This window comes from Rissa tridactyla, chromosome 4, assembly GCF_028500815.1.
Source record: "Rissa tridactyla isolate bRisTri1 chromosome 4, bRisTri1.patW.cur.20221130, whole genome shotgun sequence".
NCBI classification, from domain to species: domain Eukaryota; kingdom Metazoa; phylum Chordata; class Aves; order Charadriiformes; family Laridae; genus Rissa; species Rissa tridactyla.
In genome coordinates this window covers 26717438-26732441 of record NC_071469.1, presented here as the reverse complement: position 1 = coordinate 26732441, position 15004 = coordinate 26717438, and the positions used below count along the sequence as shown (strand labels likewise).

General features: G+C 37.7%; 1 protein-coding gene across 2 annotated transcripts in view; it reads left to right on the top strand.

The window, feature by feature from the left end:
• Positions 1–15004, top strand: part of LOC128909113 (neurexin-3-beta) — a 386021-nt gene that overhangs the window by 258155 nt on the left and 112862 nt on the right. The window contains exon 4 of one of the 2 annotated variants that reach the window (XM_054200357.1): positions 8665–8754. The exons of the other annotated variant lie outside the window; for it this stretch is intronic. Within the exon in view, the coding sequence (XP_054056332.1) occupies positions 8665–8754 (90 nt within the window). The remainder of the gene's footprint in view (positions 1–8664; positions 8755–15004) is intronic. 2 annotated transcript variants of the gene reach the window in all.

Sequence of the window (15004 nt, the reverse complement as noted above, 5' to 3'; positions counted from 1 at the left end):
AATGTAACTGACTGAGCAGCCTCCCTATACTCAGCACTGTATTCATGGGAACGGACTGTACACACTTCCTCTGTTGTATATTCAGCTCCCCATATTATCTCCCTGATAATACATGCACAGGAAACGAGATCCAGAAACATCTGAAAGTTTCTGGTGGAGCCAATACAGCTCCATCACTGCCAGCACCAAGGCAGAGACTCCCAAGTCCTGCTGGAACTGAGCGAATTCCTGCACAGACACGGGAGTTCCTGCCGGCACCTTCCAACAAGGAGTCTTGCTTTCAGTGTAATGGCCAATGAACGTAAAGAGGAGCCATCCTTGAATGGGGAGCACAGTGCAGAGAGCCCCAAGTGGTTCTGCAGGTATCAGTGCTTTTTCTAGCCCTACCTCCATGCTAGCCGTGTCAGACCTAAGCTAGTAGCAGCCTACCTGAGTGGTCTTGTTTGCAGGGATGTGATAGTGAGCCACTGACTCTTTATGAAGCAGCTGTAAGGCCACAAGTTCTCTTACCTCAGATCCTGCACCATGCAAAGGCAGTTCTGCTTTCCATCTCACGTTGGTCCTGGAAGCAAAATAGCTGCACTTGTGTAGCTCCAATGCCTAACCCAACACAGGTAAACTAGATCCAGTGTTTCTCTGCCCTGACTTTGCATAATCCACAGAACAGATAAGCAATGCCTAGATAAATGGGATTTAATAGAATTTAAAGTGTCAATACAAATAAACTGCTTTTGGCATTTGGTTATTGCTGCTTGTTCCCCCTGGGCTATATAAATCCTGACCTTTCCCAAAGTAATCAAAGAAGTGGGATGTGGGGTCAATAGCAGTGGATTTTATTCCGATCTCTGTTTCATATCTCTTCCTGCAAAATGAAATTTGTTCTTTTGTAAAATGGAAAGATCAATATGTAGTCTCGGTTGTTCTTTAATAGTCACTTCAGTCTTGGCTGCCTGATATGGGGCTTCATTCGGACCTGGGCAGTGAAAAAACAATAATTTACACAGAACTTAGAAAACATCTCAAAGATCTGGTAATGTAGACACCCAAATTGTTTCATATCTGTCAAAAAGGTTGAACTGGTAGCTGCTTTCTCTATACTGTACACTAGTTCAGTTTTCCAACATAAATCAAAAGAGAACTAAAGCTTTTATCTCATGCCCATGGCCTCAGCTTCTATAGGGCTGAAATGATTGGTTATAATTTGCTCATATAAAATAAGACCTGAAGCACATTTTTTACGACTAACTGCTTTTTTTTTTCTTTTCAACCTTTGAAAAAGTTTGATTAACCTTCTTCCACCTTTGCTACTCTGAGTTTTCTTTTTGTTTTGCTCCTGTTGTTCTTCTGCGTTAGATTATTGGGGCGAGGCACGCATTTCCTCAGTCATCCAAGACAGGATTGAACGATTAATCTAAGGAAGGTTGAAATGTTACTGATCTTGTCCTGGAGCAGAGGGGCAATTTTGATGACTTGTCAAATTCTTCCTTAGTTTTATCAATGTCACAGTGGCCCATATTAGCTGCACCTTGTGGACAGACATTTCACCTCTAATCTCCTAGTTTGTCTATGAATTTCCCAGTGATTTTGGCCTGAAGGCCGCTTTGCTTTGAATTAGGACCTTATGTTTTTTAGTCTAAAAACGATAAGATAAAATAGAGAGTGGCAGCGGTGTAAAGCTTTTGGTTGAGGCAGTAGAAACTTAGAAACAACTCCAGTTGCCTGAGTAACGTTTGCTGTTGTAGTCTTGCTTGATAATTCTCTCTCCTATTTTTAGTACTTATGTTACCAAGACCTCGTTGTCTTTTGTCATGAGGGCAGTGAGCTGAGGAGAGTTGCGGTGTGAAGGTCAGCTTTTAACTCCGGTCTGTGGTGAGACGAATGGAAGGAAAGGTGTGGCTCCCAGCAAACAATGTGATCAGAGGGAATTGAAGATAAAGTCAAGGGCATCCAGGACTAAGGGGAAAATGAGGACAAGAAATAAAATGAGAGTTTAATAGCAAAAGATGCGACTTTATTGAACAGCGAAGGCAGAGGGAAAAACGTAATATCCAAGAGATAAGCAAAGATAAACCCATGTAAACACTTGGCTATTCTTCAGTCCCTTCAAATGAAATAAAATCCCAAATTCGAAAGAATCTTACATAGCACACCTTGTTACACAAGGAAAAACTGAAGCTTTGGAAGAATTTGTAGAGGGACAGTTTGTGGTATTTAGAAAGGCTCCAGATGACCTGCCTTATAAGTATTTTGTTTAGTTGCATGGCCATCCTGTTTCATATCTGTATAAGCCGCATCTGTGGTTTCAGGTTTGGACTTTTTTCAAACGTTTGATAAAAATTGCTGCGAGTAGAGATTTCTCACATGGTTTGATTTTAATGCAAACATTCTCCTTGTTATGTAACACAGACCACAATATGGTCTTTCAGCAATGCAACAAAGTAAACAGCTATACATTAGCAGGCCTGATGGTAAAGTTGATTGTAGCATTGTTATTCCTTCCTGATTTATGGGAGAAGAAGGTTCTAGTCCTAAATATGAACTTTACTAATAAGCTTGTCTCAGTTTCTTAGCTGAATACAAAATATGAACAAATGATGGTTGTACTTCGCAGTATTTAGAACAAAAGATGTACTTAAGGAAACGTGAAAATGGGACAAATCAGTATACTTTAAGTTTTTAAGTGCAGCCGCCTGAAAACAGAAGTGCTTAAAGAGGTTCGGTGTGTGCCAATCACAAACACACTTCTGAAACTTTTGTGCCTTTTGTCAGCTATTAAGGAAAAATAGTAGCTTCTCCATGATGCATGCGAGCCTCCTCTTCCAGGGCACACAGCATCAGCACTAGAGGAATTTGGGGCTGAATTGAACTGGGTCAGTTTACGTCAGTAGAGGATTTAGCCCTCAAAGGTAACTTTGCAGGCTGTAGCAGGCTACCGTGTCCCCCTCCCATATTGATGTTATTTAAGTGTATCTTAGCGAGATTGTGAGCATCCATAAAACTCAAAGGGAGCTGACATTAAAGGCCGCTGGGTGAACTGAGCTATCAAACACTAACTGCTTACCAGCCCTTCTCCTACTGAAACTCCATCTACAATAAGGGAAAGAGAGCTGGAATCAGTTTAAACCTTGAGCACTGATACCAAAATGTTTTCTTAAATCATTAGTATCAGCCATATCACCTTTCATTTAATAACTGCTCATTAGATAAAATGTCTCAATTTTTTTAGAGACTTATAAGCAATGAAGAAAATGTTGCTGCTGTAGTGTCTCTTCATAAAACAGCCTTTGGCATTAATTTAGGACAGATGAATGTTTTCTTATAGTATTCTTTTTAGCATCTTCACAGACTTGACAACACATCAGGTTGGGTTAATATTCCACCTGGAAGCCCAATGCAATGTGCTGGAACCTTTCAGCTTTTCACTTTCACACCAAAGAGGCAGTAAATCATCAATTGGTATCTAGGCCAAAAAGCAACATTTTTCAGAGCTTCAATTCCTCTTTTACTTCATTAGCATCATCCAACATTGAAGGGTTTTGGAAGAAAATTCTGCTTTGCCCATGAGCAAATTTAAACTGTCTCCCCCTGGATTGTTGTACTGGATCAAAAGCATTTCCTGTTGGAACTGCTAATACTGATTAGCACAAGCAAATTCTGTTGATATTTTTACCATTTCAGTTTGATCTAGATTGAAGGTTATCAAGAGCTAAGGGTAGAAGTGAATCTGATCTATTTATCTTGATCAGATAGTCCATGGAGCAGGGATATAGAGGGCTCCAGAAAAAAGACAGAAGACTGGCAACAGATCATATTTAACCAGCAGGTCTGATTTTTGTGATTGAGGTGCCAGATTTTCTTGGGAGAAAGAGGGACAAACAGAAAAATAGAGCTCTTCTGCCAGATTAATCTCCAAAATATTTAGTCCTCGGGAACATCTCTGGTACTCGAAATATTTTGAATATTCAGGTTAAAAAAGATCTGGGGATCCAGAAGATATCAAAATGTTACCATTAAAATCCTTAGGGTCATAAGAGCCTGGTTGCTTATAATTTTCTTGGAAAGCTGATGTCTATGTGATACTTAGGAGTTGCAGCAGTATTTCTGTTAATCCTACATATCAGTACTAAATGGAATAAAAGACTTGTTTTATCCCAGTCTTCACAGAGCCGGATTTCACTGTGCTATAGAATTTTGCATGAGAAAGGAGAAAATATAGTGAAGGAATGCGTTTCTGAGGTACAGTTCTTTAGAAGAGGCTAAGTCGTGAAGCAGATCATGTCATATTGATATACAGGAATTTATGCAGATGAAGGAAAAAGGAGGAAGGCTATTTTAAATGAGCAGTTACTATTAGTGCTTGTATCATTTAAACAGCGAGAACCTATGGGAAGAAAAATACTCAGCAAATCACAAGTAGCAAAACTAATCAACACAACTTTACTATAACAAATTATATCCTGCAGACCTTTGAGACCCACGTTGATTCTGAATGCAAAAGAACTATGGGATTAAGTGTATTTTCGAAAATAGATTTAAATGTCTGTCTCTATCCTGTGTATTCTTTTATGAAGTACAGCCTTGATTCAGAGCTGGGCTCAAAGAGAAAAAAGGGGGCACCTAGATCAGTTGTGTGAAGAGATTGTTTGAACATATGTATTGTTCAGCTCTAGAAAGGCATTGCATTGAGGTCACAAAAGGATTGTTACTGAAAATTCCTATGTATGAAGATGGACAAGGATCCCTCTTAATCACATCATGGCTCAGCTGTCAGAGGTCCGATGAGCTTACTCCATGTTGAACTTACGTTACTTCGTGTTGCAAACCATGATATTTCCTTTTTGAACTCTCATATCAAATGCTGTGTTCATTTTTTTAAAGCACAACTCAAAGTCAATATTAATTTAATGATTGTATGGTTTTACTGATATTTAATGACTATCTCAAGCGCTTAACAATGGAAAACTTGTTCTTTAACTCAATGTTGTAACTGGGTACACCAGTGAACACATTCTCATGCACATGTTTTTAAAAATCATTCTTACTAATGTCTGACATAAAATTTAAAAACAAAAGAAAAAAGAATAGACCAGGCAATAATGTTGCAATTTAAACCTATTTGATTTTTCTAATGTCTTTCCATTTTTCATAGCTTTTAAAGGTATGATTTTTATATGTACTTTAATCTTGCTGAATATATCTGTCTAATAATAACAATAAAATTAAATTAAACCTGATTTTTTTTAAAAAAAAGTCTTTAAAGATGTGGTGGGGAATAGTTGTCATTTCTGGCTTTCTTGAAGGTCTAGGACTGTAATATAAGAAATCCATTTTTCCCTGTCATGTTTTCTTTCATTATCCCATTTCCTTTTTACATTAGTCTTCCTGGCCTTTTCTTGTCAGATACCCTACTTATGAGAAATTTCAATCCACTACATTTTTTCCTTTCTAAAGTCTGCCCTCTACACCGAGGAAGAAGCACTTCATGCCAGCCACTGGTTGACTCTTGTTTTCCTATGAACTGGGGATCACTCTTTATTCTGAAAAAGATCTCATTGCCTCCAGTAAAAGATTGCTTATGTACATACTGACGGAAGCCAGTTCCGAGTAAAGTGTATTACAGAATTTCTTTGGCCCTATGGAAAATGTTCTTGCCCATCAACATTAAGATTTCAATGCACTCATCTAACCAGTTGTCCTTACTCAGGACATACTCTATTAAAGTGAAGAGTTACCTCCTTTTCTGCTGACACCATAACTTTCTGTATCGTGTGCAATATAGATGTAGTAGCAGACTCTCCGTAAGTGTTCAAGTCTGGGCTGACAGAGAAATTCAGGAGTTCACAGACAAATTTACGTCTCTAAGTCCCACTGAAACACCTGCCAGGTGTCTTTCAGTATTCCTTTCTTACACAGAGAAAAACGGGCACACTGCAACAGACCAAAAATATCCCAAGGGAGATGCAGGGTTTCTATGATTGCTTTTACAGGATTTCACTGGTTTGGTGAAGGAGAGCTGGGATTAATATTTTAACAAAAGGTCTAAAGGATAAGCAGAATGCCTTGTTAACTGATCTTAAAAAATAAATTGTTTTTGTAGTTGAGTAATTGTGTAGAAACTTAATTACTTCTGTTTCTGCTCTCCCTAAACCAGTAGGTCTGCTTTCCTGTCCCGGGAGTGTAAACTTCCCTTAGACTTAAACAAATGGGAGAATTTGCGGGAAAGGGATCTATCCTTTAGGTCAAGAAATTGGGAAAACAACTGACCTGTGTGACCCCAGCCTACGTTAGTCATAAACTTATATACAGATCAACTTATATACAGATCAAAAATCATTGTTTTGTTAATATTTCTCTCTTTTTAGCTTTAGGTGGGGTTTTTTTGTTGTTTATATTACTTCAGCTGCTCTTTATCAATTTTTTTTTCTTAGCTCCTGCACTGAATATGATTAAAATTTTATGTTTATGAATCTGTACTTGTAGAAGTACAGAACTGACTCTTGGTATGTTTTGTTGTGCTGATATGAATTATGAGAGCTGGGAATGTACTTAAAGGTAACTTAATGTCTGTGAGTGACTCCAAGCCACCACGGTACATTGTTTAATACTATTTGATAAATGGCTGACAGAGTGTGTTTCCAATATTTTATCTTTTCTGTCTGGTTTATCTGAGTAACCAATTGTACATAGTCGGCATCTGAGGTGGGATAGAGAAACTGATACATTAGTGTGTGTCAGCTAGTGCTTAATTAGATCTTTCTATGATGGGGAGTAGCAGTTTCCCACAATGGATCTGTTACATGGAAGGAAAAAAGCAGAGGACTTTTCAGGAAGGTGATAAGGAATCAGGCCAGTAAAGCTGCTCTTAAATGTTTTAGCTTTGTTTTCCCTATTTCCCCAAATAAGCAGCAAGGCTCCTAAATGTTCATCATTACAGTTGGAGTTATTAACCGAAATCCAAATTGCTGTTTTCCTTACAGGTGGACTTAAAGAGATACAGTGGTGATTTTTACAAATACCCCTCAAGATCAGGTCCATGCTTTATTACATGTGAATCTTTGTGGGATTATAGCTGGTCTGTTGCTATAATGCCTCTCACCTGTTCCAGAAAGTCAGCAGTAACGAGATAATGCTGGAGAGGATAGCTGTGGTCAGCAGGGACCTCATAACAGACTGGCAGCATTTCTGAGCAACAGCAGTAAGGATTATCAAGCACGTGAGATTTACCAGTCATATTGCTTGCAGTATGAAAGTGTCTGCTGTTGACTGGGTGGTGCGTCTTGCCAGCTGTTAGTAATTTCTTTTTTTTCCTTGGTGTGTCTTTACATTGAAAAAAGATTCCAGCATCTGTTTCAGAAAGTCAAATAAATATGAAGCCTCATTAGGTTATTTATATGTGGAATTTTAAAAGCAGTACTGCAAATTGCACAGAGCAGTTGCTGACTCTCGGACTGCTGTTTATTCAAAGCATGTATTGGAGCGCTACAGATCTAGTGAACTTCTGTTTATGGTAGCATTACTGCAGTAAGTTGGGGGCTTACTCTAGTTTTCTACAATGTTATAATTAAGTTTGTAAAAGATGCCCTCTTTTTATGCCTGTCTGATTGAAGAGTTTTTATAAAAACAATGCATGAAGCAAAAACTAGAATGAATCAGAAAGTGACTGTAGCTGAAGAAAATGAAAAAGCAGAATTATGGCACTCGTTTACTGTCACTCCGAACACCATCAAACTGAGATGCTCTTTTCTACTAGAGGCTGGCCCAGCCCATCTGACCTGTACAGTTTTTTGGTAGCCAGGGAATTTGGACAAAGACTTTGTGTGAATCCTCTTCCTCTCTGTACTGTGCGAGTGATAAGAGCTTTCCTCCAAAACACACTTTACTGGATAATTCTATTATCCATCAACACGGAACAATGGAACTGCACTTGCCAGAATTTACATCTTGGGTAATTATTTTTGCTTTCATTTAAATTTGTTTCTAAGCTTCTGTTTTCCTCTGGCAACAGGCCTGAGTCTTTGGTAACTGGACACAAGCCTTCATGGATCCATAATTTACAGCTCTTCCTCTTTTCAAATTTTACTTCCCTTTTTTTCTATCTGTTTTCCCAATCATGTTTTTTTTCTATTACATCCTTTCAGCATCAACTTTTTTTTCCTGTTTACTGGGTTTCTAGTCCTAACACGTCTTTTATTACCACAAGAAGGTTTATCAAAGTACTCTAAATGTGTGTTTGTGTGACAGACATATTGTGCCATGTCCTTGTGCAATGAGATCTAGAGATCATTGTGCAATGAGATCTAGAATCTGATCAAAATGTTTTAACTCATGGCACTGAGTTCATTCAAGGTCTCATGTCTCAGACAAATTACACGTGCCTTCTAACCAATTTGGATAAACAAATACTCTGAGGAGAATCGGAGATATCTTTTTCATAGGATTTAACTTCTTCGACCTTCCAGAACTTCAGGCAATTGGGACACACAACTATTCTCCACCTTACTAAAGATAAAACTCTCTCTTTCAAATATATATATGTGCACACACACACGCACTTATTTACTTATAGCTAAATAAGGTCATAAATAGAACCCAAAAGATCTAGGATGTTTTAACTATTTCATTGACTTTTCAGATTGTTTTTAAGCTGTTTTTTAAACTTTAAAGGCAACACTGATAGTGAACGGTTCCAAATGGTAAAACAGAAAATCCCCTTCAAATATAACCGGCCCGTAGAGGAGTGGCTGCAGGAAAAAGGTAACAGTCATTAAAACTTTCATTTTAAACCCATTTGATTCTAAACCCTCATTTTTAAAGCCTGCAAATAAATGTTTCTTAAATGATAATCGCCTGCTGCATAAATGACTGTTTTAATTTTCATTATAATTTGTGTCAGCTTCCACCTGCCATATGTTGATAAATCATGCTATAATACATTGCTATTAAAACGCAGTTAAAGGGACGAAATTCTAAGCTTGCTATCATAGTAACGACAAACAAGCAAAAATTCAGGAGACGTTTTCTAAAAAAAAAACAAAATGAAGAAGGGCGAAGAGCAACAACATGTATTATGGCAATTTAACCACTGCATGATTTTCCTATTTTGATTTGTTTTTAAACTACATTTATATCTTTATTATCAAAGTTTTCTTAAAAAATTTTCAAACCTACTTGTTAAACCACTTCCTGTAAGTTTCTTTTTTCTCATTAGTCTGATTAGCCACTGTGGCTATGTATTTTCTAATTGTATTAAGATAATTAAACAATTTTAAAAAATGTTGTAAAGAAAACATTTTTTAACATTTTAATATAAACTACAGTGAGGGAGACAGAGAAAGATGATTGTTCTGTCGCTTTTTTGCTATGTCTGGAGTACAATTTAAACACTCAAATGATACATTTGTCTAAGTTATGGGTCAAATTCTTCCCTAACTTAAACCTCAGGCAGCGCTACTTAATTTTGTGTGTTTGCCTGGAATGATTTGCCTTAGTTCGGCAAAAGAGTTGTTAACATGCATAAGTCCAGCTGGTTTGAGTGAGAGTTCTGCATACACTCAGTGACCTATTGAAATGGGACTTGTGTCAGAACAGTAATGTTTTTTTATCAGGAATTTGGAGGGGACCAAAAAAATCTTGGATGTAAAGCCCGTTCCAAAGCCTGTTGAAGGTAACGGAGTAACTCTTACTAATTTCAGCAGGGTTTGGACTGGCTCTGGGTAATCTAGTGGAACTTAAGTCAGGAGGATCTTCTCCATCTATACTAAATGTGATATTAAAAAAAAAAAAAAAAAAAAATCACTGTAACTAACTCCTTGCCTTAAAGTCTAGAAAAAGCAGAACATGATCTTCTCTTGTTTCCTTTTAAGAAAGTACTGCTGATAAAAGGGGGTGACCTTTGAACTCAGATCTTGCATTTTCTGTGCTAACTTAGACTATGGTTGTTACCAAATTTTTCAAGAGGGAAAACCGGTGTTTTGTAGGACTGGAAAAATGTAATTTATGTTCTGTTTCAAACTTCTATCCTCAGCTGAATTAACAAATTGATTTAGACAGTATGAATTAAGTTAAGGTTACAAAGGATGTGGCTAACTATGTTCAAAATATTTTTATGTGAATGGTCTGATCCTGCGAAGTGTTGTGCACACTCAGTTCCCTTTGACTTCAATGAGAGCTGACAGCATTGCCCACTTTTCAGGTTTGGTCTACACGGGTGTAATGTTTGTAACTAAAGCTAAAGTATTTGTGAAAGTAAGACAAAAATATTTGTGTAACTACAACAGAAATATTTTTGGACCATCAGGGTTTTATGGAACAGTTAATTCAGCTAAATTGTAAATAAATTTTAAGATAAAGGTATACAGAAAATGCTTATTGAGTCTCAGTGGGTTGCCCTGTTAATTTACAAGATCAAACTAAAATAAATAAATAAAGCTTAACACTAAAAAGAGGATAATTTTGGTAAGTTTGAATTGCTAAAGTCCCTTTAACACTAAAGACAATGATTGCCTCAATTTTGTTCAAACAGATGCATGTCTAATTCCTTGATGCAATTCATGTGCTTGAGAAACCCACCTCAGTTTTCTTCTGTGTTTTTGTTTTGGGTTTGTTTTTTTTTCCTTTTTGGTTTTCCACCAAATCTTTTATTTTATGTCACTGCTTCTCCAAGTTTGAGCTTATAAGCATGCCAAGGCACTTTCATTTGTAAGCTATCCTGAAGTTTTGAACTGAAGTCTACCTTTTGTGGATATTGGTGCTTTGTTAAAAGACAATCACACGTGCAGTAGGGCCTAAAAGAGGCAACATTTGAGCATTTAGACACTCTCAAAGCACTGGATGTTTTTAGGCTAGAAGGGTAGAGCCATGTTTTTACTAAAGTGAAAGGAAATTCTGTCTTTACATTTTGTGTTAGGGAATTACATTGTGCAACAGTGTAACACCTGAGACAGTATAGCTTTCTTCCTTATTCCAAAGTAGATAGACGTTTTCAGCAATTTAGGTACCACTCAAATTAAAAAATTATAAGAATGAATAATTTACCTGGCTGTTCACCAACCTGCTCATCCATCTGGTCATCCATCCAACAATTAATGTAACATGGAAACCTTCTGTCAGAAGACTTTATAAAGATGATGAGTGAAAGGGTAGCTTCCTATCAAAATGGAACAAGATGAACTGATGGATGAAGGAATAGATGGATTCATCAAAGAGGCAGCTTATAGAATAGCTGTCTTGCCCATGTGAGTTCTTGGCTTGAGTGAGGTAAGATGAAATGCTTTTCAACTGACATTTTTGAATGTCATAGATTTGGTCTTTGTTTGGTACCACTGTTAATTCATTATTCATAATAATGAAATAGTTCATTCTTGGAAAACAAATATAACACAACATCTTTCTGAAATGGCATCATTACTATATTTGAGGGTTTTTTTTTTTTAATTTTATGAGTTGGTTTCAAATATTTTTAAGAGGAGCCTAGGTTTACAGTCTTGAATTATATGAGTAATAACCAAAACATTAAACGCTATTAACTTCACTGAGATTATGTATGTGAGTAAAAAAAAGAAGTATTAGTCCTAAATTGTTCAACTTAAGTAGTCATTAAACCAGCAGATCTTCTTAGCAGAATACATGCTGTCTGCTAAGGCACAGATGTTACCTGTTCTGCAAGTGGATGAGCTAATAAAGCCCCAGAAGCATCTCATCAAAAGGACTGATCCTGGAAGTCCCTAATTCCTCAAATCTTTCTTACTTACATATGAAGTCTCATTGATGTGAGTGACTGTACTTTTGAAGCAAGAACTATTAGTGTGAATTAAGATTTGCAAAGTCAGGCCCCAAATCTCTCCTAGTGTTATGGAACAGTTACACTTCACTAAGATTTCTCTGTGATATTTTTAATCAGTATTCAGTTTTACAAATGAAGAAGTCAATGAGAGAGCAAACAAAGAAACAAAAGATTGAACTATTCAGAATACTTACAAAGCAGAAATTTAAATATGCTCATCATTTTTCTCCAGTATGACACTAAAATAGCAGTAGGAAGAGTTGTCTGTGGAAAAGAAGGACTTAAGTTTGCAACTTCTACACACCTAGTAGAATTTACTAATGTAAACAGTTTCTTAATAAAATTCAGTGACCAAATAAATTTTACTTAAGGGGAAGTAAGGGCTTCAGAACCTTATCATCAAAAGAATGATTAGAAGATACCTGTGGTGGCAGAATTAAGTGTATATTCTCTCAACAGTTTTCTTTCATTCCATGTGCATTTCCCCGTTGTCTTTTTTCACGCACATATACACCATCGTAGAGTGAAGAACGAGGAATGATAGGTTGCAGGTGACTCCCACAAGTGATTGTTCTTTTAGCAAGCACAATTCTAGTACCAGTGCCCTCTCCAGCATTAACCATATGGTGCAGTGCATGAATCCTGGACTGGAAGACCACTTAACAATGAAGACCCCAAAACACACAAAATTCCTTTTTTAGTGGAGTGAGGCCACTTCCTTGCTGTAGGCTTTCTTTCAGAAGATGCAGATGAAGGCCTAGAAAGGGAGACATGATCTATTTTTCAGCCTTAATATACTAACTCCCCATTCTTGAAAGTAAAGCAAGAGGTATGACAGACATGTCTAAAGCTGTGCTATGAACTTGGGTTAGAATAGGTGACATCCTGAGGAGAGTTGCAATCTTCCAGTAAAAGTGAGGGAACCCATTTACTCTCCTGGTTTGGGGAGCTCTCCTAGCTGGAGCAGCAAAAATTCTACTTCCTCATCATCGCCCACCCCTGTTCCCTTTGGTAAAAGATGAAAAAATATATAGTGTTGATTCAAGGGGAGAAAGGAATGGAAATGGAAAGCTTTGAATGGTCAGTACCTTACCTCCATTTTCAGGGATAGCATCTCAAGATTAGCGAAATAGTTCCCTATTCATTACTCATCTCACCTCTACCTTTTGGCAGTCAATCATGAGTGAGGTGAGAAGGAGGGAACAGTAGCAAGTGAAATGTTTGGGTATGTAGAGGAAGGGACAGTAGGGAAAGACATATAGTGCTAGAGGGAGGGAATGTGTGAAGAGAAGGGAAAATGGTGTAGTAAACAACTGACAGCATATCCATTAAAAAAATCCAAAGCAAAACAGGACAGAGAAGAAAAGCAAACTCTGAGGAAATGGTGTATGACAAGAGTTTGGCTTTGTACAGTGTACAGTGCCATTTCCTCTAGCTCAGACAGGAGCTGGGCTGAGAGGGCTGAATATTTTGACAGATTTTGTTATTGGATCCGATTTTTGTCATAGACAAGAGGAAAGGCTCTGTTTTTACATGATGAGGATGTGTGGCTTCAGTGCATGTTTGTTGATGTTTTAATAGACATACATTGCCTCTGGTAAGTTAAAACCTCCTAAGATGCAGAATATCGCATCAGGTGTTTCAACACTTTCCAGGGGAAGGATACCCTCCATTTTTATTTCTCGTTTTTTCATCAATGCAGTTACTCCACCCTGATCAAGTTGTAGTGTTTCATTTACAAATCTGTGGGTGAGGAGCACAAGGGATGTTCAGCCTATCTCCATATGTCCATGTTATACCTCTCCATACACTTTTGCTTAGTTAGCCAGGGCCCTCTTTGGGGACAGGAACTCCTTTCAGATACATTTCTTCTCTTGTCCCCATTCTCTTCCCCATGGTCCATCCTGTCACCATAAGATGATGCAACACCGCATCACCACTTGACTTCGAGACCCGTCACGACGACCACCAAAATTGGTGAGCTCCCCCTTGTATTTTGATCTACTCTAACCACTGGCTGCGAAGGAATGAGCAGTGGGTTATAGGCTGTGCTTTGCTACATGGTGGCATTTTGCACCTCTCACCAGGGTGGACTAGAGAGAGGAAGTGGTGAGTGAGAACTGGGGAGCGGGAATGGGATGGGGAGATGTGTTACAAACTTCATAAAAATGGGAAAACACAGTAAATATCTGAATGATGATTGACTTGATGCTGCATTGATAACCCTTCTGAGCTCTGCCCAGTCTGGTTGTCTGTTAATTCAACAGATTCCAGGTGGCATGCCCCTAATCTTCTGAGGAACAGTGAAATTATAGGCACCCAAAAGCAATTTATTTCTTAAGGTAGTCAACAGCCTGGGACGTAAGCAGTATTTATAGAGCAGTCCAGGCTGAATGTGATTTAAGTGTCCTGCAAAACTAGGTGAATTGGCAATTGTTACTAGACTTATTTTTAATATATTTTTCATTACATGTGATGTTAGACTACTCCTAACACTCAAGGTGTAACCTTGGGTAAACCACTTAACCTGCCTACATTTGAATTTCACTGCGAGAGGGGAGTCACATGTAAGGCATTCTGGGGCTTAACCGTTTGAAGCACCATGTTGTCCGTGCTACTTCAAAAACTTTGCTCTTTCAGAGACATCACGCATGTTTGCATTTGGTGTTTCTTTACTTTACATTTTTGAGCCTTCACAACACAAAATTTACAGGTAGAAGATCATGACTCATCATGTCTTAAGATTCCTACACAATCCTTATATCACCATCAATTTTTTCTGATGTTTTACTGTCCCCAAGCCACCCCTTAAAACCTTTGCATTATTAAAAGTGGCTTTATGAGTTAATCCCCATCCTCTGACCAGTCAAAATTGAAGGTTTATTTATGGGCTAAAGCTTGACAGGTACTGCAATCTGAATTGATAGTTGAAAAATAGCCACATATTGAAGCCTTATTTGTAGTTTAAAATGGGTATAACTCTTGAGCGAGTTCAAATTTCTGACTGAGTCAAAGCTCCTCCAGAGTTTTGATGTGTGAGTGGATGCTGAAGAATGAGATTCAGTTTTAGCTGTTCTTCCTTTCAGGCTAATCTTTCTTATTAATGAGCTTTAGGCAGTACATTTCCATACTGTATTTTTACAGTGATAACAAACACTACCAAGAATGAATCTACTTCTTTGTTGTCCATCATTTCTGGCCAGGACTCAATGTAAGATGCAA